At 35.8% G+C, this 26,141-nt stretch overlaps 3 protein-coding genes and 1 pseudogene across 3 annotated transcripts; 3 read left to right on the top strand and 1 right to left on the bottom strand.

The window, feature by feature from the left end:
- Positions 1-607: 607 nt before the first annotated feature.
- Positions 608-1,501, top strand: LOC130943381 (uncharacterized). Its single transcript, XM_057871228.1, has one exon. The coding sequence runs from the start codon at positions 883-885 to the stop codon at positions 1,264-1,266; it is 384 nt and encodes a 127-aa protein (XP_057727211.1). The 5' UTR covers positions 608-882; the 3' UTR covers positions 1,267-1,501.
- A 5,040-nt stretch (positions 1,502-6,541) lies between these two features.
- On the top strand, positions 6,542-8,656 carry LOC130945922 (purple acid phosphatase-like; annotated as a pseudogene).
- A 4,029-nt stretch (positions 8,657-12,685) lies between these two features.
- Positions 12,686-13,042, top strand: LOC130945986 (uncharacterized). Its single transcript, XM_057874668.1, has one exon. It carries the CDS (start codon positions 12,686-12,688, stop codon positions 13,040-13,042), a length of 357 nt encoding a protein of 118 aa, XP_057730651.1.
- Positions 13,043-15,964: 2,922 nt separating this feature from the next.
- On the bottom strand, positions 15,965-18,097 carry LOC130945046 (purple acid phosphatase-like). The gene is made up of 6 exons (XM_057873701.1): positions 17,933-18,097; positions 17,316-17,864; positions 17,107-17,245; positions 16,810-17,030; positions 16,578-16,687; positions 15,965-16,218 (listed from the first exon to the last, which is right to left on the bottom strand). The coding sequence occupies exons 1-6, from the start codon at positions 17,987-17,989 to the stop codon at positions 16,017-16,019; spliced, it is 1,278 nt and encodes a 425-aa protein (XP_057729684.1). The 5' UTR covers positions 17,990-18,097; the 3' UTR covers positions 15,965-16,016.
- Positions 18,098-26,141: the final 8,044 nt, after the last annotated feature.

Genomic DNA, 26,141 nt, shown 5'->3' with positions numbered 1-26,141 from the left:
CATGTTTTTAACGCGAGTGCAGCTACATGAAAACCAACAAATCTATCACTTGTGCCAAATTTTATCTCTATATTATTTCAAGTATTTTTTTTTTTAATTTCCGACATTTACTTAGTCCGACGAGTAAATTAAGCATTCGACAAAATTGGTTTTTTTTTTTTTTTTTTTTTCGACAAAATTGGTTAAATATTTAATATGTTCTATTCTATTTCATGATCACGTGGCCCTCATCAATGCCAAGTGGGCTTTGATGGCCCATTGCCAGTTATCATACTCACTTTGTGATTTTGTGAACGTTGTTTCTGACTTAGCTCCAGCTCCCAAAACGTTACAAACAAGGAAGCAAGGAACTTGCCTTACCCTAGCCGAATTAACTTTAATAAATTAAAATAAAAAATATTTTTTTATTCCTTAAGAACCAATCAATCATCAAACGTTCGAATTTCAAAATAGTGTGTCAAGCACTAGTGAATTGACCACGCTTATTTCTCCAACCGAGTTAACTTAACACATGCCAACCAAGTATTGGTCAAAATATCTTGAGTCATCACTCTTAAATCTTAATCACATTAATATAAACCTACCAACAAAACAAAACACACATCAACCACATCACTAACCAAATACCAAGTCTTAAAGCTGGTCAATTTAAACCTTCATGAACCTTCCTCTTTGTAAATTGTAACACCCTCTTATGATATAAACCACCCTCTTCAAATCCAACCCATAAGCCAGAACTTCACACATTTTTCAACTCCCTTTTACAAGTCTTCAATTTCCAAAAATCTCTCCCAACCCTAAAAACCAGGAAAAAAACAAGGTTTTCTTCCCCCTAGTTTTGATTTGGTCTTTTTCCTTCAAATTCTTAGCTCAATCAGAGAAATGCAGAATACCCTTTTGAATCAAACCAAAGAAAGTTTGCAACTTTCACCCAAGTTTGAAGTTTCAGCTTGTGGGGTGGGTGAGTTCAGCGTTGGTCACAACAACAGCAACAACAGAACCATGAAAGGAAACAACGGTTACTTGGTTACCATGGGAGCTCCATCACCCCGATCCAGACCGGCCTGCACGTGTTCGAACCGGCCCGGTTCGGTTCGGTGCGCTAGACATGGGTACGTGGTGCCAAGTGAGAGGATGAAGAAGCGTGTAGCAAGCAAAGAGATTCTGAGGAGAGCACTGACTCCACCACCTCCAAGACGGTTAGGACTTAGATGGTTGAATTTCAGGCCTACCCCTAGCAGGCTCTCTAACATGTCCATGGCCTGATTTTATTTTTCTTTGGATCTTTTTTTTGTACAATGTTTTAGTTTTCAGTTATAACAATCCAATGAAATTCAATTAGGTGGTTACTTCTTACTTGGGGTATTCTTTACAAGGTTTTAATTTGGGGGATTAATTTTAACCTAGTTTTGGAGTTTAATTAGGTCCCCTAATTTACTTTTTGTTCTTATATTTGATAATGATAATGAAATTGGGTGCTATATGCAGATTTCCTTGGGTATTTGTATTGGAAATTTATATATATAATTGATCTCCTATTTGTTATGTGCATAAATTCCATTGGTGGTGTTCAAGTTGAGGAGGAAATTAATAGTTTGTATTTTGTAGTTTGTTACTTGGTCTATATCTCATTTCTTAGGCCTAGATTAGAGTAATTGCAATTCTATACTCATAATTAGCTTGTATACATGTCATCATGGTGTTGAATGTTGATCCCAGTTTGTGGTAGTGGCAGCTTTGAGGAGAGCTTTTTTTTGAAAGCTTCAACAATGTTCAGTTGTGAGAAAAGGAGTGAGGAGATAAGATTCTTCATGAATGACTCTGATACAACTCAATTAGCAACCACCTATGACAAGTTAACATGTATAGGGTTTATTAGTAAATAGATGTTCAAGAATTCTATGTGCATCAGACATCCGTTTATTGCTGATAATTTCTTAGGATGTAGTTAGTTTGTCTTCAGATGAATTAAGTGTCTCTAGTCTAATTAGGAATCAATTATTACTACAACCCAAGCCATATAATATACAAGAAAAACCAATTTTATTGCCTATCACAAGCTTTTGCTTTCAGTTGAGAGAATCTACATCTATCTCAAATAAAGACCAAAATAAGCAAGGTTACTTTTTCTTATATCACTAAGATTAATTTAATTGCTTTCTAAGAATAGAATATAAAGAATTGAAATTATCTAAGGAAATGTAAATTAAAAAATACTATGTACAAACTAAAAATCAGCTATGATATATTTGTGTATAAATAAATAAAAAATATTAAAAGATTATTAGAATTTATTATTTTTTGCTATTATTTAACTATCAACTTAATTATTTTAGTTTAATTCTTTTAGTCTAGTAATCTAACAACACACTTTGTTCTTTATTTTTAAATTATAGTTAATTGATGTCTAAAAATAATAAATTTTGATGATCCTCTATGATTTTTATATACATTTTTTTCTGTATATTTTATATTTTAACATGTATTATATACGAATGATTATTTGATAGTTAATTTTTTATATACACGTAGTAGTATGACCGAATGTAAACAGGGAAAGGTTATGTTAATTTTGAACAATATAGAATTAAAATCAAAATCATTATTGAGTAGGGTGTAAATTTTTTCTAGAGTAGGTTTGTTTCACAAAATAAGTACATTTTCATATTTTACGTACTTGCTTAATAAGTAATAATCACACAAGGTCTGAAAATAAACCTCTTTTGTGAATGAAATGGTGGGGAGGTCGGGTGACTCTTCTCCGACCTGATAAACTCTTTTAAGGTGTCTTTTGCGAGAGGATTTGGTAAGTCCCCCTCCCGCGAACCCTCCTGAGATCATATGGATATGTCTTTCTGGAGTTTGCGGTGGTGGGTCTCTTCTATCCCTGTCGTCTCGCTTTCTCTTTCCGTGACCGTCCGACCTTTCTATGAGATATCTATCAAGCCGACCTTCTCTAGCTAGCTTTTCTATCACATTTTTAAGGTTGTAACAGTCGTTTGTGGAGTGACCATATATCTTATGGTACTCGCAGTAATCGTTGCGGCTTCCCCCTTTTTTATTTTTAATGGGTCTAGGGGGTGGCAATCTCTCAGTGTTACAAATCTCTCTGTATACATCCACTATAGAGACTTTCAGAGGAGTATAAGAGTGATATTTTCTTGGCCTTTCGAGACCGAGTTCTTCCTTTTTCTTGGTTTCCCTTTCCCTCTCTTTTGTTGAGGGAGGGGGTCCGGGTCGCCAACTCAGGTCTCTTAATTTGGCGTTTTCCTCCATGTTGATGTACTTTTCAGCTCTTTCTTGTACATCACTCAATGAGGTGGGGTGTCTTTTGGATATGGACTGCGAGAAAGGACCTTCCCTAAGTCCGTTGACTAACCCCATTATTACTGCTTCGGTGGGTAGGTCTTGAATCTCCAAACATGCTTTGTTGAACCTTTCCATATAGGTTCGTAAAGATTCTCCGACCTCCTGCTTTATTCCCAGGAGGCTCGGTGCATGTTTCACTTTGTCTTTCTGGATTGAGAACCTCATCAAAAACTTCCTCGAACCACTTCATCGCTGCTTTCGATAGAGTGGTCGGGAAGGCCTTGCATCGTGTAGCGTCGGAAGCGTCAGCTAAGTACATCCGACTTTTGAAGTTGCTCAGGTGATGCTTCGGATCCGTGGTCCCGTCATAGAGGTCCATGTCAGAGCTTTTGAAGTTTCTCGGAACTTTAGCCCTCATGATGTCCTCGCTGAAGGGGTCCTCCCCACCTAGAGGTGGTTCTTCGTGTTCATCGCGGGAGTTGCGACTTTTGAGGGAGGATTCCAACTGTAAGAGCTTTCTTTCTAACTCTTTTCGTCGTTCCATCTCCTCTTTTAGGCTCTTTTCAGTTTCCTTTTGTCGCTCTCGCTCCTGTTCTAATTGCTCCAGGCGGCTGTGGACTAATCCCATGAGTTCAGCTACATGGGGTGGTCCTTCTTTTTCTGATTCGCGCCCTTCTGAGGAGTTCACCTTCGGATTCTTTATTCCGAAAGTGCCTTCCCTGTGTTGATTATCGATTTCTTGGTGGAGAGTGAGGTCCACATCGTTGTTGCCTGTGTCCAGATTCTCTTGTTCAGAGTCTGTCTCCACATGGCCTTCTTCGTGGGATCTATCTGCCATCGTTGGATGATCTCTCAGTTCCCCGGCAACGGCGCCAATGTTACGATGGGTAACCGGAGATTAATAAGATGGATGGCTTTGGTTGGCCCAATCGTCCGCGTATGGTGGCTTCCGAGCTGGTATGCACGTTGGAGCCTCCTTCCGACTGGTGCTCGTGAGTGAATGGGGGGTGGTACCTGCAAAGACACTTCGATGCCTAAGTTAGCAAGGGTGTGAGCAGGTCTAGAGAGTATTGGGCTTAGAGATACCTGAGGGGTGTCAGTGTATTTGTAGTGGTGAGCCAATAACCACCGTTAGAGTAGTGCCATATTTTTAGGTGTTAACCGTCCCATTATCTTAGGGAGTTTAGGATATGGCTTGATTAAAGTAGTTAGAGAGATTTTAGGGGCAGTTACTCATTTGAATGAGTGCTTATCTGCCAGCTATTCTCCGTCCCGACTTCTTGGGAGTAAGTCGGGTTTGACACCGACTTCTAAGTGTGAAGGTTGGTGTTTAGTAAGGCTCGATCCTCTGGACTAGGCCTCTTATTTGGACTTGGACCTTTATTATTGGGTCAGGGTAGAAACACCATCAAATAATTGACATAAGATCCCTGAACGTCCTATCAAGTGCTTCAAAGCACATTTTATTGAATTCAAGAATAGAATAATTTTTAAAAATTCCTGAGCGTCTCAAATAGGTTATTTTTTCTTATATCACTATGATTAATTTGATTGCTTTCTAAGAATAGAATGTAAAGAATTGAATTTATCTATAGAAATGTGAATAAAAAAATGCTCTGTACAAATAAAAAATCAGTTATTGTATATTTATGTATAAATAAATAAAAAATGTTAAAACACTAGTAGAATTTATTTATTTTTATTATCATTTAGCTATTAACTCAATTCTTTTAGTTTAGTTCTTTTAGTCTAATAATTCAACAACACACTTTGTTTTTTATTTTTAAACTATAGCTAACTGATAACAAAAAATAATAAATTTTGATTGTCTTTTATGATTTTTTTTGAAAATTTTTGTTTATGAACAAATAACTTAAAATTAAAAAGTAACAACTTAAACAAATAATAATTTTATGATTTAAAGGAGTAATATATAAATAATTTAAAATTAAAAATAACAATCTAAACAAAACAACCTAAGCAAATAACTTAAATTTAAAAAGTAACAACCTAAACAAATAATAATTTATAATTTATAGATAAAATTTAAAAAATTTCTAGTAACGACACCTAAGCAAATCACTTAAAATTTAAAAATTAACAACTTGAGTAAATAACTTAAAATTTAAAAAGTAACAATCTAAACAATAATAATTTATAATTTATAAATATAATTCTAAAAATTTCTAGTGACCTAAGCAAATAAATTCCTAAACTCAACGTATGAGCATCACGTTAGCATATTATAAGAGCTCTCTATTTGTATTATTATAAATAAATTAATTAATTAAAATTTAAAAAATAACCACCTAAGTAAAATAACTTAAAATCTAAAAAATAACAACTTAAGCAAATAACTTAAATTTAAAAAATAACAACTATGCAAATAATAATTTATAATTTATAATTAAAATTTTAAAAATTTCTAGTGACGACAGCTAAGTAAATAATTATTTCAATAATATTAAAAACTAAATAGAAAATAATCTTTTAGTTTAGTTCTTTTAGTCTAGTAATCTAACAACACACTTTGTTCTTTATTTTTAAACTATAGTTAATTGATGTCTAAAAATAATAAATTTTGATGATCCTCTATGATTTTTATATACATTTTTTTCTGTATATTTTATATTTTAACATGTATTATATACGAATGATTATTTGATAGTTAATTTTTTATATACACGTAGTAGTATGACCGAATGTAAACAGGAAAAGGTTATGTTAATTTTGAACAATATAGAATTAAAATCAAAATCATTATTGAGTAGGGTGTAAATTTTTTCTAGAGTAGGTTTGTTTCACAAAATAAGTACATTTTCATATTTTACGTACTTGCTTAATAAGTAATAATCACACAAGGTCTGAAAATAAACCTCTCCTAATAATAATAAATTAATAATCAAACTGTCGGGAACTTCACTATTTTTTTGAAGTCTTTACATACTCCTTTATATTTGTATGATGTCAATCGAATTTTTACTCTAAACATATTATTAAATTCTTATTTTAATTTTATTTGTTATCTTATCTTTTTCTTTTAAAAACAAAATTTATTATATTTATCTTTTTCTAACAGATTAATTCTGGTTGTTTTAGTTTATTTTAAATTTAAAATTCAAAATCAAATTAGTATAAATAGATAGCCTATGTGAGAAACAACACGAGCGTAGCTAGAAAAGAAGAAAGAGACATACACATGGGTGGTGCAAATACTACTAGTTCTCTTCTTGTGTTTGTTTTTGTTGTTGTGAATGCAGCAGTGTTTTGCAATGGAGGCAAGACAAGCACATTCACCAGAAAGCCAGAGAAAACAGTGGAAATGCCTCTTGATAGTGACGTGTTTGTAGCCCCTGCTGGCTATAATGCTCCTCAGCAGGTACCTTTAAATTTGGCGAGGTTCATATAATTGAATATTTGTGATAACCTGAAGTGTGTATTTGATAGGTTCATATAACACAAGGTGATGATGAGGGGAAGGCAGTGATAGTGTCATGGGTGACGGTGAATGAACCTGGAAAGAGTGAAGTGCATTATTGGAGGGAGGGATCCCGACACAGCAAGAAGAAGGTGGCGAAGGGACACCGTGTTACATATAGGTTCTTCAATTACTCTTCTAGCTTCATTCATCACTGCACCCTAAAAGACTTGGAATTTGACTCAAAATACTATTATGAGGTTGGAATTGGACACAAAGAGGCAGTTTTGGTTCATGACCCCTCCTGAAATTCACCCAGATGTGCCCTACACATTTGGTCTAATAGGGGATTTGGGTCAAACATATGATTCAAACAAGACACTTACTCACTATGAATCAAACCCGAAGAAAGGGCAAGCTGTTCTGTTTGTTGGAGATTTGTCTTATGCAGATGACCACCCGAATCATGATAATAATAGGTGGGACTCATGGGCCAGGTTTGTAGAAAGAAGTGTTGCTTATCAACCTTGGATTTGGACTGCAGGCAACCATGAAATTGACTTTGTCCCTGAAATTGTAAGCTATTTGCACATTTTTGTTTGGGATTTGTTATGACACTCCAATTGATCATGTTTTCAAATTTCAGGGGGAAAGTGTACCTCACAAGCCTTTCACACGCCGTTACCCTGTCCCTTACAAAGCTTCAGGAAGCTCTGCGCCCTTTTGGTATTCTATCAAGAGAGCTTCAGCACACATCATAGTCTTATCTTCATATTCAGCATGTGGTACGTAACATTCATTCATTTTATTTTCTTCATATAATCCATTCAATGTTTAACTTTTTTATACATATCAATATAGGTAAATACACCCCTCAATATATGGCTTAAGGCAGAGCTAGCAAAAGTTGATAGGACCAAGACTCCATGGTTGATTGTTCTTCTGCACACACCTTGGTATAACACCTACGACTATCATTATCTGGAAGGAGAAACCATGAGGGTTGTGTTTGAGCCATGGTTTGTCAAGTACAAGGTTGATGTCGTCTTTGCTGGTCATGTCCATGCCTATGAACGATCTGTAAGTGCTAAAGTCCAAATGAGAAAGTTGATGTTAGAAATTCTATTTTTAACTTGCATATATACTTTATTATTATTATTATTTAAAATTTCTAAATCACATTTTGTGGAGCACCATATCAGGAACGTATCTCAAATATTGTAAAAGGTCATTGGGGACCTGTGAAGGATCAGTCAGCTCCTGTGTACATAACCATTGGTGATGGGGGCAACATTGAAGGCTTAGCAAACAAGTAAGCAATAGAATAATTTATTATTCTATATCTTAACATTTTTTTATTTATAAAATATATATTAACTGAATTAAGTTATATAATACTCAAGATTCTTATACCTAAATCTTAAATGCTAAAAATTCTAAATTTTAAACTTTTCAAAACTTGAGGATTAAAAAAAATTCACAATAAAAATAGGCTATTTGGTTAATTAAAATTTGGTTTCTTATATATTCAATAGACATGACAAAAAAAAAAAAAATATTCACTTGCAATATGACATAATTAGGAAAACAAAGTATAATTTGACCTTATTATAAATTTCATAATGTGATGTTTGGTTTGATTACTGAAAATATGTGGATTATTGTTGCACTGAAGGATGATAGAGCCACAGCCAGAGTACTCTGCATTCAGGGAAGCAAGTTTTGGACATGCCATTTTTGATATAAAGAATAGAACGCATGCTCACTATAGTTGGCACAGAAATGAAGATCAATATTCTGTGGAGGCTGATTCAATGTGGTTTTTCAATAGATATTGGCACCCAATTGATGATTCCACAACTAGTCAAAACCACTAGAATAGTTTTGAGCATTTCAATTAATTTATGTTCTAGATTCTCATGCTGATTGATGAAACAATTTTAAGATTTGATAATGGTATGAACACCAAGATCTAAAATTTTAGTTTAAGTTATTGTTTTCAACTACTTTTAAATGATTTAATCCTGATTGACTTCAAACAAATCACACGAACAAAAAATCTTATTCAAATCGAGCTAAGTTAATTAATCTAGTCTAACCCAATTATTTTAGAGAAGGAAAAAAAAAAACGACCATTTCTTAAAACATTTACAATCTATTATCTATAGCCTTCTTTTCATTCATTATCATAATTCTTTAATATTTGGTCCAACACATACATAAGCTTTAACTTTGGTTGGTTCCACTATGTACACTTTGTCTCTTTCATCGTCATTGACCTTTTGAAAACGTCTCATTTTTGAAAAACTTATGAATAAACACAAAATTAATTAGTGAGCATGAAAAAAAATTGATGGATAATTTTTGTTCTCTCAATACAAGCCTCTGGGCCAAAGTAATTTAAGCCGGTTAGCCATATACAGATTATGTATGAAACCAGACAGTAAAAATAGCTTATACAAGTTTTGTTCTCACAATACAAGCCTCTAGGCCAAACTAAAATATAAAAGTAAGAGACATATATATATATGATAAATCAAAAGACTCTAAAAGATAATCCAGATCCTCCTCTCCTGTCACCAATCAGACAACTCACCGAGGTGGGTTGCGACCTGCATCTGAAAAATACAACAGAATATGGTATGATGATGTAGGATATAAGACCCCGGGATGCCAAAGACAATCCTAGACTACATATCCATCACAAGATTCAAGCTTAAAGAATTCTAAAACAAAACAGCATAATATGTAATTCCTTAATACAACTTAAGCCGTAGTACCATAAAAGGGTAGTCTATCTTAGGGAGTTTCTACTCTAATCAAACACTGCTGTCCCACAGCCTTCACCAACCGATCCGTCATGCGATCCCATCGCCACCGCCTTCCAAACCTCCTCAACTCCAGTAATGCACAGGTATATACAATACAAGTAACACACAAGTAGAGACATATACAACAAGTAGCAATTAGACATGTTAGACAGATAGGGAAAATAATATCAAGTCGACAAAGCATACAAACAGGTAGAAAATACATATGATGAATGCCTGCCCTACTTGCTGTGATATCGCATTGTCGGTTCAACTGCTAACCTGACACATCTCCATGGAGATGTTGCCCTTCAGATTCATGGTGTGGGAACCCCCGAGATATAGTGGTCGGATCACTATCCAGGGTTTTACGCATGTACGCTCTGATGATCCGAAGGGATGCGAACGGGATCTATTGCCACCGACCTCACATCTAAGCGCAAGCGGGATGAACCACCGCCCTTACGCCGCCGCCACTACCTCGATAGGCGGGATCCAACCTCGGCTCCTGCCGGGCGCATAACGCCTCATAATCTCAATGAAAAGTGATATAGTAGTTTTTCAAAAACATTTTTTTAAGTACAAGATGGATCCATCACTTCATTCAGAGTCTTCGACTCTTTTCAACCACTGTTCATACACATTTCAGTTCCTTAATTTCGTATCTCATCCATCAACCATTCTTCACACATCATCAAACCTTTCCCAGTACAACAGAAACCTAGTACTCCGTTTGCTAACCTTTTCCAAAGAATAGTGTCTAAAATTCTTAAGCCATTTTCCATGTTTGAACACCCAAAAATATGCCAAAAAGTCTTAAAAAGGTGTTATAGAAGCTTACAACCTCGTCGGGAAGGTGAAATAGTTGAAAACAAAGCAAAATTTGAGAAACAGGGCATGTATGTCCGCACAGGGGTGTGCGTACGCACAGGTGTCAAAACATAAAAGGGTCTATCCACTCACACAACCTGTACGAGCGCCCTCGACAGACCGACCTCTCCAACGTGTGCGTGCGTACAGGTTGCAATTTTTCCTTTGGTGTGTGCGCACACAAACTGTGCCAGCGCTGCAAGCAGACTGCCTGCCTCTGCGTGTGCGGACCCACAGGTCACCATTTACGCAGAGTATGCATGCGCACAAGGCTATGCGTGCGCACATACCAGAAAACTCAGAATTCTGTAACTTTGCGGAATTTCCAGTTTTAACACCAATTTTTAAATGATCATAACTTCCTCTACAAAATTCCAAATTTCACAATCTTTATACCGATTTAAAGGTTTTTCAAAGATTTTTAATTCTAAAAAAATTTTAACCAATTTTGAAAGCCAAGGCAAAAGTTATGATTAAACAAAGTTCATCCAAAATTTCACTTTTACCCAAAATCACAACTTTCACAATTGCTTTGCAGAACACAACCAAAACCAAACCAAACCATTCCCAAACTCCACCTTCATCAAAATCAACCCTCTATGTCATACCATACCAAATTTCTACATTTGTCTTCACTTTTTCTCATCCACAATATCCATATCAATATATCTCATATATCAAACTTCATTAACAATTTCTAACTATATTACCAATCAATCAACACCAATTTCACATTTATCAACATAATTCACTTCTTAACTTCACAATTCATTTATTCTCAGCGTATCACTAATAATCATCATTTCATCAAACATCATCATACAATCACATCCAACAATTCATCAACCACTCAAATCCAATCCTATCCTATGGGTCACTAGTCTAAGTATCCATGAATATTATATACTACATAGAAGAAACTGAAACCATACCTTGGTCGATTCCCAATATGAGCCAAATGAGCTTTCAACCAAAATTTAACCACCAATGTATCTCCAACAAGCTCCAAACTCACAATAACCAAGCTATATACATATAAATCACCACAAAATCAACTTAGGGCTCAACATAAATCAAAAGTTCACAAGAGATCAAAGACTCTTACCTTTTTCAACAGATTTGGATAGCAAAATCTAAAGCTAAGCAAGGATTAGAGTGAACCTAAACATCAAGAATCACAAAAACTCACTTACTCAAAAACTCTAGGTACCCGAAATTTTGGAGAGAAGAATTGGAGATATTTCGAGCTTACCTCTAGAATTTTTTAGATGGATTTTGTAGAGCTCTTCACAAGGAACACGTAGTCGCTGACGGCACGCAAATCGGAGCTCTATAGCTCAAGATATGAGCTTAGGTAGATTGAGGTGATTAGGGTTTTCTTCTTCCTCTCCTCCGTTTCTCAAATCTGAAATGTGTGTGTGTGTGTTTGAGGCTAGGGTTCATTAAATGAACCTTTATATATGTTGTACTTGGACCCAACTTGGGCCAGGTTCAACCCGTTAGTATTTTTAGTCCGTTTGGCCCAACTTTGGGCCAAACCTTTAAAATTAACGCTCGGTTTTTCATTTCTACTGTTTTTCTAAGGTTCTTGACTGTTTCCACTTTTTCTCGCGCAGCACCGGATAGACTTGAACCAGTTCAACTGCCGGTTTATGGTTTTTCACAAAAAATACATTTTCTGACTCGGAAAGACCCACTGAATCCAAAAATGATGTTTAAAACCTCAAATTCTCATTCTAGCTTTTCAGAATCAAATTTGGACAATATAACCACTTAATTAAACGATTCGATTAATTGCGGTTCTTACAATTGTGCCGTTATTGTTTATAAAAGTGACCCTTGCAAAAATAGCTGTTTTAAACTTAGATAAGAAAAAACTAGCCGTTAAGTAGCCATTACAAAACTAGTCGTTGAGAAGTAGCTACTTGTTGCGAACATACCTATAAATATCAACTATCAATGATTCAACAACTCTATTTCAAATCTAGTTTCTCACCTAAAAAAATATTATACATTTTAGGATATGGCTAGAAATTTTGATGATATGTTTAATGAGGCTTTGTGTGATAAAAGAAGACGCCAAGATAAACTTATGGATAATTAGATTGATGAGTATTTATTCGATGATACAGAAGAAGAAGATATCGATAGAAGCTCTATTTCAACTCTTCGTAGATAGATCAACAGAAATCGAGAAGCAGGACATGATCGCCTTTTCCAGGATTACTTTACATATGAGTCGGTGTATAATCCTGATATTTTTCGACGAAGATTTCGAATGAGAAGACATGTATTCTTTCGGATAGTAGACGCTCTATCAAATGTTTATCCGTATTTCCAACAGAGGGTCGATGCAACTGGGAGAAGAGGCTTGTCACCACTCCAAAAATGCAATGCTGCAATATGGATGTTAGCATATGGCATAGCAGCTGATGCTTTTGATGATTATGTGCGCATAGGCGAGAGCACTGCAATTGAATGCTTGGAAAAATTTGTTGAATGTGTCATTTCGGTGTTGAAGGATGAATACTTGCGAAAACCAAATTCAAATGATGTACGGTGCCTATTACAAATGGCGGAGGGTCATGGCTTTCTTGGCGTGTTGGGTAGCATTGACTGCATGCATTGGCAATGAAAAAATTGTCTAAAGGCGTGAAAAGGTATGTACATGAGTGATTATCGTGGAGTTGCAATCATAGTACTTGAGGTTGTAACATCTTCAGTTGTAGCATCTTCAGACCTCTGGATATGACATGCATTCTTTGGAGTTTTTAGTTCAAATAACGATATTAATGTGTTAGATCATTCACCAGTATTCGATGATATTCTAAATGACCGTGCTCCGGAGGTAAATTATACTATTAATGGTAATAATTATACTATGGGATACTATTTAGTAGATGATATTTATCTTGAATAGGCCACATTTGTCAAATCAAACTCAAAACCACAAAAAAAAATGCAAGTTATTTGCACAATACCATGAAGGATAAAGAAAAGATGTGAAGTGAGTATTCTGAGTGTTGCAAGCATATTTTGCAATTATACGTGATCCAGCGCACTTTTGGAAAAAAAAGAAGCATGCAAACATAATAAGAGCTTGTATTATATTGCATAATATGATGGTTGAGGATGAAAGAGACACTTATGCATGAAAATTTATTTAGAATATGCTGATGTCGAAAATGACTTATCACAACCTCAGCTGGAAGAGGAAGATTTTGCACCATACCATCAATTTCTCCAATGAAATGCCTAACTTCGAAATAGGCAGCAGCATAGATAGTTGAAAGAGGATTTGAGTGAACACATATGATAATTTCACAATGATTGTCGTCAACTATAGAGTTTAACTATGTTTTTCTTTATATTAAGTAATTTTACAAATTAGTGTAATCTTAAATTATATATTGTGTATTATTGTTATATATAAATTTTTTAATATTAATATTTTTTAATAGTGAATTATTTTTGAATTTATAAATTTAAATAATATTTTTTAATGTTTGTTTTAGAATTCTTTAAGTTTGAATCTTGTGATGGATATGTAGTCTAGGCAGGGACGGATGTATGTACATGGGTGTGGGGGCAATCGCCCCCACTACGATTTGAAATTTTTTTGAGTAGTATATGATAATAATATTTATTTGCCCCCACTAAATTATTAAATTTGACCCCACAATAATTTTTTACTCAATTTTTGGTACTTCATAGTCAATTTAAAAATTTCATATTAGATGTCATTAGAATAATCAATTCTCAATTTAAATAAAATTTGTGTTTTTTCTTAAAAATCAACTCGAAAGAGTGTTATTTATCTTTTTTATATTAGTTTTAATTTTTTTCCTGTAATAACTACATTAATTGAAAGAACTTTTTTAACTATGAATCTCAATAAGAATTGACTTCTAATTGTATAAGAAGTAAATTTTTAAATTAGTATTTACTTATATATATGTAAATGAAATACTACAAATCTAAGTCTTTTTATGAACTAAGTTTAACCAAGTTAAACAATAAAACTTAAAATAATATTAGCCATAATTGATTTTTGTTGTCTTAGACAACTTTAATTGGACTTGATTAACAAAAAAATATGAATATGTAGCATTATCCTATATAAAAAGACAGATATTTATAAGGGTAAAGTATATTTTTTGTCTCCGAAGTTTGGCAAAAGTTTTAAAAATACCCCTAAGTTTTATTTTGTTTTATTTTTGTCCCAAAAATTTTTGATTTGCATCAAATATACCTTCGGAGGCCGAATTTTCAAAAAATTTAAGACCAATATAACAATAATGCATGAAAATTATGCTTGATTTGCTTGTGCTGAGGGTTTGTTCTTATGAAACTGTTGTTAAATCGATCTTAAATTTTTTAAAAAATTAGCCGTCAGTAGTATATTTGATGCAAATCGAAAACTTTTGGGACAAAATTGAAAATAAATAAAACTTAAGGATAATTTTAAAACTTTTGTCAAACTTTAAGTACAAAAAATATATTTTTTCCTATTTATAAATGATTATTTTAATATTTTAATTTGTAAAATTAGATATTGTAAGAACTAATTATATTATATTTACATCGAAAATAACTACTTGTGTATATATATTAAAATAAAAAATATACATTAAAAATAAATTAAACAATACATATATTTATATATGAATACATAATAATTAATAAATAATTTGATAACTAATTTTTATGTACACATAATATTTTTATTCTAAAAATTATTATTATATTATATATTTTGCCCCCACTATCAAAATTTTCTGGATCCGTCACTGAGTCTAGGATTGTCTTTGGCATCCCGGGGTCTTATATCCTACATCATCATACCATATTCTGTTGTATTTTTCAGATGCAGGTCGCAACCCACCTCGGTGAGTTGTCTGATTGGTGACAGGAGAGGAGGATCTGGATTATCTTTTAGAGTCTTTTGATTTATCATATATATATATGTCTCTTACTTTTATATTTTAGTTTGGCCTAGAGGCTTGTATTGTGAGAACAAAACTTGTATAAGCTATTTTTACTGTCTGGTTTCATACATAATCTGTATATGGCTAACCGGCTTAAATTACTTTGGCCCAGAGGCTTGTATTGAGAGAACAAAAATTATCCATCAATTTTTTTTCATGCTCACTAATTAATTTTGTGTTTATTCATAAGTTTTTCAAAAATGAGACGTTTTCAAAAGGTCAATGACGATGAAAGAGACAAAGTGTACATAGTGGAACCAACCAAAGTTAAAGCTTATGTATGTGTTGGACCAAATATTAAAGAATTATGATAATGAATGAAAAGAAGGCTATAGATAATAGATTGTAAATGTTTTAAGAAATGGTCGTTTTTTTTTTTTCCTTCTCTAAAATAATTGGGTTAGACTAGATTAATTAACTTAGCTCGATTTGAATAAGATTTTTTGTTCGTGTGATTTGTTTGAAGTCAATCAGGATTAAATCATTTAAAAGTAGTTGAAAACAATAACTTAAACTAAAATTTTAGATCTTGGTGTTCATACCATTATCAAATCTTAAAATTGTTTCATCAATCAGCATGAGAATCTAGAACATAAATTAATTGAAATGCTCAAAACTATTCTAGTGGTTTTGACTAGTTGTGGAATCATCAATTGGGTGCCAATATCTATTGAAAAACCACATTGAATCAGCCTCCACAGAATATTGATCTTCATTTCTGTGCCAACTATAGTGAGCATGCGTTCTATTCTTTATATCAAAAATGGCATGTCCAAAACTTGCTTCCCTGAATGCAGAGTACTCTGGCTGTGGCTCTATCATCCTTCAGTGCAACAATAATCCACATATTTTCAGTAATCAAACCAAACATCACATTATGAAATTTATAATAAGGTCAAATTATACTTTGTTTTCCTAATTATGTCATATTGCAAGTGAATATTTTTTTTGTCATGTCTATTGAATATATAAGAAACCAAATTTTAATTAACCAAATAGCCTATTTTTATTGTAAAGTTTTTTTTTAATCCTCAAGTTTTGAAAAGTTTAAAATTTAGAATTTTTAGCATTTAAGATTTAGGTATAAGAATCTTGAGTATTATATAACTTAATTCAGTTAATATATATTTTATAAATAAAAAAATGTTAAGATATAGAATAATAAATTATTCTATTGCTTACTTGTTTGCTAAGCCTTCAATGTTGCCCCCATCACCAATGGTTATGTACACAGGAGCTGACTGATCCTTCACAGGTCCCCAATGACCTTTTACAATATTTGAGATACGTTCCTGATATGGTGCTCCACAAAATGTGATTTAGAAATTTTAAATAATAATAATAATAAAGTATATATGCAAGTTAAAAATAGAATTTCTAACATCAACTTTCTCATTTGGACTTTAGCACTTACAGATCGTTCATAGGCATGGACATGACCAGCAAAGACGACATCAACCTTGTACTTGACAAACCATGGCTCAAACACAACCCTCATGGTTTCTCCTTCCAGATAATGATAGTCGTAGGTGTTATACCAAGGTGTGTGCAGAAGAACAATCAACCATGGAGTCTTGGTCCTATCAACTTTTGCTAGCTCTGCCTTAAGCCATATATATTGAGGGGTGTATTTACCTATATTGATATGTATAAAAAAGTTAAACATTGAATGGATTATATGAAGAAAATAAAATGAATGAATGTTACGTACCACATGCTGAATATGAAGATAAGACTATGATGTGTGCTGAAGCTCTCTTGATAGAATACCAAAAGGGCGCAGAGCTTCCTGAAGCTTTGTAAGGGACAGGGTAACGGCGTGTGAAAGGCTTGTGAGGTACACTTTCCCCCTGAAATTTGAAAACATGATCAATTGGAGTGTCATAACAAATCCCAAACAAAAATGTGCAAATAGCTTACAATTTCAGGGACAAAGTCAATTTCATGGTTGCCTGCAGTCCAAATCCAAGGTTGATAAGCAACACTTCTTTCTACAAACCTGGCCCATGAGTCCCACCTATTATTATCATGATTCGGGTGGTCATCTGCATAAGACAAATCTCCAACAAACAGAACAGCTTGCCCTTTCTTCGGGTTTGATTCATAGTGAGTAAGTGTCTTGTTTGAATCATATGTTTGACCCAAATCCCCTATTAGACCAAATGTGTAGGGCACATCTGGGTGAATTTCAGGAGGGGTCATGAACCAAAACTGCCTCTTTGTGTGTCCAATTCCAACCTCATAATAGTATTTTGAGTCAAATTCCAAGTCTTTTAGGGTGCAGTGATGAATGAAGCTAGAAGAGTAATTGAAGAACCTATATGTAACACGGTGTCCCTTCGCCACCTTCTTCTTGCTGTGTCGGGATCCCTCCCTCCAATAATGCACTTCACTCTTTCCAGGTTCATTCACCGTCACCCATGACACTATCACTGCCTTCCCCTCATCATCACCTTGTGTTATATGAACCTATCAAATACACACTTCAGGTTATCACAAATATTCAATTATATGAACCTCGCCAAATTTAAAGGTACCTGCTGAGGAGCATTATAGCCAGCAGGGGCTACAAACACGTCACTATCAAGAGGCATTTCCACTGTTTTCTCTGGCTTTCTGGTGAATGTGCTTGTCTTGCCTCCATTGCAAAACACTGCTGCATTCACAACAACAAAAACAAACACAAGAAGAGAACTAGTAGTATTTGCACCACCCATGTGTATGTCTCTTTCTTCTTTTCTAGCTACGCTCGTGTTGTTTCTCACATAGGCTATCTATTTATACTAATTTGATTTTGAATTTTAAATTTAAAATAAACTAAAACAACCAGAATTAATCTGTTAGAAAAAGATAAATATAATAAATTTTGTTTTTAAAAGAAAAAGATAAGATAACAAATAAAATTAAAATAAGAATTTAATAATATGTTTAGAGTAAAAATTCGATTGACATCATACAAATATAAAGGAGTATGTAAAGACTTCAAAAAAATAGTGAAGTTCCCGACAGTTTGATTATTAATTTATTATTATTAGGAGAGGTTTATTTTCAGACCTTGTGTGATTATTACTTATTAAGCAAGTACGTAAAATATGAAAATGTACTTATTTTGTGAAACAAACCTACTCTAGAAAAAATTTACACCCTACTCAATAATGATTTTGATTTTAATTCTATATTGTTCAAAATTAACATAACCTTTTCCTGTTTACATTCGGTCATACTACTACGTGTATATAAAAAAACTATCAAATAATCATTCGTATATAATACATGTTAAAATATAAAATATACAGAAAAAAATGTATATAAAATCATAGAGGATCATCAAAATTTATTATTTTTAGACATCAATTAACTATAGTTTAAAAATAAAGAACAAAGTGTGTTGTTAGATTACTAGACTAAAAGAACTAAACTAAAAGATTATTTTCTATTTAGTTTTTAATATTATTGAAATAATTATTTACTTAGCTGTCGTCACTAGAAATTTTTAAAATTTTAATTATAAATTATAAATTATTATTTGCATAGTTGTTATTTTTTAAATTTAAGTTATTTGCTTAAGTTGTTATTTTTTAGATTTTAAGTTATTTTACTTAGGTGGTTATTTTTTAAATTTTAATTAATTAATTTATTTATAATAATACAAATAGAGAGCTCTTATAATATGCTAACGTGATGCTCATACGTTGAGTTTAGGAATTTATTTGCTTAGGTCACTAGAAATTTTTAGAATTATATTTATAAATTATAAATTATTATTTGTTTAGATTGTTACTTTTTAAATTTTAAGTTATTTACTCAAGTTGTTAATTTTTAAATTTTAAGTGATTTGCTTAGGTGTCGTTACTAGAAATTTTTTAAATTTTATCTATAAATTATAAATTATTATTTGTTTAGGTTGTTACTTTTTAAATTTAAGTTATTTGCTTAGGTTGTTTTGTTTAGATTGTTATTTTTTAATTTTAAATTATTTATATATTACTCCTTTAAATCATAAATTATTATTATTTGTTTAAGTTGTTACTTTTTAATTTTAAGTTATTTGTTCATAAACAAAAATTTTCAAAAAAAAATCATAAAAGACAATCAAAATTTATTATTTTTTGTTATCAGTTAGCTATAGTTTAAAAATAAAAAACAAAGTGTGTTGTTGAATTATTAGACTAAAAGAACTAAACTAAAAGAATTGAGTTAATAGCTAAATGATAATAAAAATAAATAAATTCTACTAGTGTTTTAACATTTTTTATTTATTTATACATAAATATACAATAACTGATTTTTTATTTGTACAGAGCATTTTTTTTATTCACATTTCTATAGATAAATTCAATTCTTTACATTCTATTCTTAGAAAGCAATCAAATTAATCATAGTGATATAAGAAAAAATAACCTATTTGAGACGCTCAGGAATTTTTAAAAATTATTCTATTCTTGAATTCAATAAAATGTGCTTTGAAGCACTTGATAGGACGTTCAGGGATCTTATGTCAATTATTTGATGGTGTTTCTACCCTGACCCAATAATAAAGGCCCAAGTCCAAATAAGAGGCCTAGTCCAGAGGATCGAGCCTTACTAAACACCAACCTTCACACTTAGAAGTCGGTGTCAAACCCGACTTACTCCCAAGAAGTCGGGACGGAGAATAGCTGGCAGATAAGCACTCATTCAAATGAGTAACTGCCCCTAAAATCTCTCTAACTACTTTAATCAAGCCATATCCTAAACTCCCTAAGATAATGGGACGGTTAACACCTAAAAATATGGCACTACTCTAACGGTGGTTATTGGCTCACCACTACAAATACACTGACACCCCTCAGGTATCTCTAAGCCCAATACTCTCTAGACCTGCTCACACCCTTGCTAACTTAGGCATCGAAGTGTCTTTGCAGGTACCACCCCCCATTCACTCACGAGCACCAGTCGGAAGGAGGCTCCAACGTGCATACCAGCTCGGAAGCCACCATACGCGGACGATTGGGCCAACCAAAGCCATCCATCTTATTAATCTCCGGTTACCCATCGTAACATTGGCGCCGTTGCCGGGGAACTGAGAGATCATCCAACGATGGCAGATAGATCCCACGAAGAAGGCCATGTGGAGACAGACTCTGAACAAGAGAATCTGGACACAGGCAACAACGATGTGGACCTCACTCTCCACCAAGAAATCGATAATCAACACAGGGAAGGCACTTTCGGAATAAAGAATCCGAAGGTGAACTCCTCAGAAGGGCGCGAATCAGAAAAAGAAGGACCACCCCATGTAGCTGAACTCATGGGATTAGTCCACAGCCGCCTGGAGCAATTAGAACAGGAGCGAGAGCGACAAAAGGAAACTGAAAAGAGCCTAAAAGAGGAGATGGAACGACGAAAAGAGTTAGAAAGAAAGCTCTTACAGTTGGAATCCTCCCTCAAAAGTCGCAACTCCCGCGATGAACACGAAGAACCACCTCTAGGTGGGGAGGACCCCTTCAGCGAGGACATCATGAGGGCTAAAGTTCCGAGAAACTTCAAAAGCTCTGACATGGACCTCTATGACGGGACCACGGATCCGAAGCATCACCTGAGCAACTTCAAAAGTCGGATGTACTTAGCTGACGCTTCCGACGCTACACGATGCAAGGCCTTCCCGACCACTCTATCGAAAGCAGCGATGAAGTGGTTCGAGGAAGTTTTTGATGAGGTTCTCAATCCAGAAAGACAAAGTGAAACATGCACCGAGCCTCCTGGGAATAAAGCAGGAGGTCGGAGAATCTTTACGAACCTATATGGAAAGGTTCAACAAAGCATGTTTGGAGATTCAAGACCTACCCACCGAAGCAGTAATAATGGGGTTAGTCAACGGACTTAGGGAAGGTCCTTTCTCGCAGTCCATATCCAAAAGACACCCCACCTCATTGAGTGATGTACAAGAAAGAGCTGAAAAGTACATCAACATGGAGGAAAACGCCAATTAAGAGACCTGAGTTGGCGACCCGGACCCCCTCCCTCAACAAAAGAGAGGGAAAGGGAAACCAAGAAAAAGGAAGAACTCGGTCTCGAAAGGCCAAGAAAATATCACTCTTATACTCCTCTGAAAGTCTCTATAGTGGATGTATACAGAGAGATTTGTAACACTGAGAGATTGCCACCCCCTAGACCCATTAAAAATAAAAAAGGGGGAAGCCGCAACGATTACTGCGAGTACCATAAGATATATGGTCACTCCACAAACGACTGTTACAACCTTAAAAATGTGATAGAAAAGCTAGCTAGAGAAGGTCGGCTTGATAGATATCTCATAGAAAGGTCGGACGGTCACGGAAAGAGAAAGCGAGACGACAGGGATAGAAGAGACCCACCACCGCAAACTCCAGAAAGACATATCCATATGATCTCAGGAGGGTTCGCGGGAGGGGGACTTACCAAATCCTCTCGCAAAAGACACCTTAAAAGAGTTTATCAGGTCGGAGAAGAGTCACCCGACCTCCCCACCATTTCATTCACAAAAGAAGATGGGCAAGGAATAATCCCTGGACATGATGATCCAGTAGTGATAACCATGATCCTAGCAAATGCCCATCTCCACAGAACCCTAGTGGATCAAGGAAGCTCGGCGGACATCCTTTTTAAGCCCACTTTCGACAAGCTAGGGTTAGATGAGAAAGAACTAAGAGCCTACCCCGACACCCTATATGGATTAGGGGACACGCCAATAAAACCACTAGGATTTTTGCCCATTCACACTACTTTTGGAAAGGGGGAAAAATCAAAGACTCTGAGTATAGACTTCATAGTCATTGATGTGGGGTCAGCATATAATGCTCTAATCGGCAGAGCTACCCTCAATCGACTCGGAGCAGTGGTATCTACTATCCACCTCTGCATGAAATTCCCGACCTCAGCGGGAATAGCAACGGTAAGGGGAGATCAAAAGTTGGCAAGGAAGTGCTACAATGAAAGCCTAAACCTAAGAGGAAAGGGCAAAGAAGTTAACACAATAGAGCTCGGTGGCACAAGGGCCAGAGAAGAGCTGCGACCATAACCGGGAGGAAAAACCGAGGAGATACAGGTTGGTAAAGAGGAAGGGAAGAACACTCATATAGGAGCCAACCTAGGGGAAACTCTAAAACAAGGGTTGACTAGGCTCCTAAGAGATAATTCCGACCTCTTCGCCTGGAAGGCCTCCGACATGCCTGGGATTGACCCCGAGCTCATGTCCCACAAGCTCTCGGTTTATCCAGGATCCCGACCTGTACAGCAAAGAAGACGCAAGCTCGGCCCAGAACGAGCCCTAATAGTGGAAGAACAAGTACAGGCGCTCCTGGAAGCTGGCTTCATCAGAGAAGTCAAGTACCCAACATGGCTAGACAATGTAGTGCTAGTCAAAAAACAGAATGGCAAATGGAGAATGTGTGTCGACTACACCGACTTAAATAAGGCATGTCCTAAGGACCCTTATCCCTTGCCAAGCATTGATACCCTAGTAGACTCTAGCTCGGGGTACCAATACTTATCGTTCATGGACGCCTACTCGGGATATAATCAAATCCCAATGCATGAGCCAGACCAAGAGAAAACATCATTCATCACACCCAGAGCTAATTTCTGCTACGTGGTCATGCCATTCGGATTAAAGAATGCGGGGGCCACATATCAAAGGTTGATGAATAAAGTGTTTTCCCCTCACCTGGGGAGTTTAATGGAAGTATACGTCGACGACATGCTGGTAAAAACAAAGAAAAAAGACGACCTCTTGACAGACCTCTCGCAAGTCTTCGACACTATAAGGCTGCACGGGATGAGACTAAATCCCGCAAAGTGCGCCTTCGCAGTGGAAGCTGGGAAATTTCTAGGATTTATGCTAACACAAAGAGAGATCGAAGCCAATCCCGACAAGTGTAGAGCCATCCTAGAAATGAAAAGTCCGACTTGTTTGAGAGAAGTCCAGCAGCTAAATGGCCGACTTGCAGCCCTCTCCAGATTCCTGTCAGGATCGGCACTGAAATCCCTTCCACTATTTTCCTTATTAAGGAAGGGATGCCAGTTCGAATGGACTCCTGAATGCGAGGAGGCATTCCAGGAGTTCAAAAAGTTTTTAAGCCAACCTCCTATTCTAACCCGACTCGTACCTGGGAAAGTCCTCGTCCTATACTTGTCCGTAGCAAACAAGGCTATCTCGTCAGCCCTGATAAAAGAAGATGAGGTCGGACAACATCCAGTCTACTTCATCAGTAAAGTTCTACAAGGCCCCGAACTAAGGTACCACAAACTAGAAAAGTTTGCTTACTCCTTGGTAGTAGCCTCGCGAAGGTTACGGCCTTACTTTCAAGCTCACACCATAAGAGTCCGTACGAACCAACCCATGAAGCAAATCCTCCAAAAAACGGATTTTGCAGGGAGAATGGTTCAATGGGCAATAGAGCTCTCCGAGTTCGACTTAAGATATGAAACTCGGACAGCGATCAAAGCTCAATGCCTCGCCGACTTCGTTGCAGAATACGCAGGGGATCAAGAGGAAAAACCAACTACATGGGAACTCTATGTAGATGGATCCTCCAACAAAACGGGAAGCGGCGCAGGCATAATACTGGTAGATGAAAGAGGAACCCAGATAGAGGTTTCTCTAAAATTTGAATTTCCAGCCTCAAATAATCAGGCAGAATATGAAGCCTTGATTGCGGGGCTAAAACTAGCAGAAGAAGTCGGTGCTACAAAGGTGATGATATACAGCGACTCGCAAGTGGTGACCTCCCAAATAAGTGGAGAGTATCAGGCAAAGGACCCAAATATGAAGAGGTACTTGGAAAAAACTTTGGAATACCTTGGGCGCTTTGCAGAAACCGAGGTCAAACATATAACTCGGGATCTGAACAGCAGAGCAGACGCCCTATCCGAGTTAGCAAGTACCAAACCAGGAGAGAACAACAGAAGTCTGATCCAAGAAACCCTCCAGGAACCCTCAGTAATAAAAGATAAACAAGAAGTACTTGAGGTAGTCGGTTTAAACCTCGGATGGATGAACCCCTTAGTTGAATACATGAAATTTGACATCCTCCCTAACGAGGAAAAAGAAGCTAAAAAGATCCGAAGGGAAGCACAACACTACACAATGATGAGAAATATCCTCTATAGAAGGGGGATATCAACACCATTGTTAAAGTGTGTACCGACCTCAAGAACCACCGAGGTACTGGAGGAAGTACATAGTGGGATCTGCGGAAACCATCTCGGAGCAAGGTCACTAGCCAGGAAAGTAATCCGAGCCGGATTCTATTGGCCGACCTTGCAGAAAGATGCCACAGAATTTGTAAAAAAATGTCAACCATGTCAAATGCATGCAAACTTCCACGTGGCTCCACCAGAAGAGCTTATCAGTATCACTTCTCCATGGCCTTTTGCAAAATGGGGAATGGATTTGTTAGGTCCTTTTCCCCAAGCGCCTGGACAAGTCAAATACCTGATCGTGGGAATAGATTATTTCACAAAGTGGATAGAAGCAGAAACATTGGCCACCATCACCGCTCAAAGAAGTCGGAGGTTCCTCTACAAAAATATCATCACAAGATATGGGATACCTTATTCCATCACTACGGATAATGGAACCCAATTCACCGATGCTACCTTCAGAAGCTTAGTAGCCAGTATGAAAATCAAACATCAGTTCACCTCGGTGGAGCACTCACAAGCCAATGGGCAAGCCGAGGCAGCCAACAAAATCATACTGGCAGGACTAAAGAAGAGACTGCAAGAAGCAAAAGGGGCTTGGGCTGAAGAGCTCCCTCAAGTGTTATGGGCTTACAGGACAACACCCCAATCCGCCACTGGAGAAATACCCTTCCGACTAGTCTACGGTGTGGAGGCAATGATACCAATAGAAATCAATGAGCAAAGCCCAAGGGTAATTCTCCACGACGAGATCGGAAACATACAGGGGCACAAAGAGGAGCTCGACCTGCTCCCCGAAGTCCGAGAAGATGCCCAGATAAGAGAAGCAGCGTTGAAGCAAAGGATGACTACAAGGTACAACAAAAAAGTCATTCGAAGAACATTTGCTCCAGATGATTTGATCTTAATCAGAAACGACATTGGAGTCAACAAATCAGGAGAAGGAAAGCTCGCCGCAAATTGGAAGGGACCATACAAAGTCAATGAAGTTTTAGGAAAAGGTTATTATAAAATAATCGACCTGAACGGCACTGAGCTCCCGAGGTCGTGGCATGCTTGTAACATGAAAAGGTACTATAGTTAAAAGCGAACTCTACTCCCTGATGTACTCTTTTCCCAACTTCATGATTTTTTTCCCAAAAAGGGTTTTTTCTGGAGAAGGGTTTTTAACGAGGCATCATAGTAGAGGCTAAGGGAAATAGATTATCAAGACCCTTAGTAGCAAAAAAGGTACCTCCCCGATTAATAAAGATCTTTTTTCATCTACGATATCTCTTATAAAATCCTTTTCATTTTTTATTTTTAAGTCTTTCTACGAAACGCGCCGACTTAAGCTCGACAAAACGTGAAAATCCCATGAACCGACCTAAAAGGTCGTCAGGATAAAACGACGAGGTACAAGTCGGTGTAAAGAGGTTATAAGAAGTCGATCGTTAAAACTCGGGAACAAATCCGACTCATAAGTCGAAACGAGATCCCGAGTAGAAAAGCTCGGAAATACTTCGATCCATAAATCGGAATGAAGGACCGAGTAGAAGAAAAACGCATCGCAAAAATAACCTAAGTCATAAGAACTCACCAAAA

This window comes from Arachis stenosperma, chromosome 8 (assembly GCF_014773155.1).
Source record: "Arachis stenosperma cultivar V10309 chromosome 8, arast.V10309.gnm1.PFL2, whole genome shotgun sequence".
NCBI lineage: Eukaryota > Viridiplantae > Streptophyta > Magnoliopsida > Fabales > Fabaceae > Arachis > Arachis stenosperma.
The sequence above is the reverse complement of the archived record's forward strand: the minus strand, read 5'-3'. Positions and strand labels throughout refer to the sequence as shown.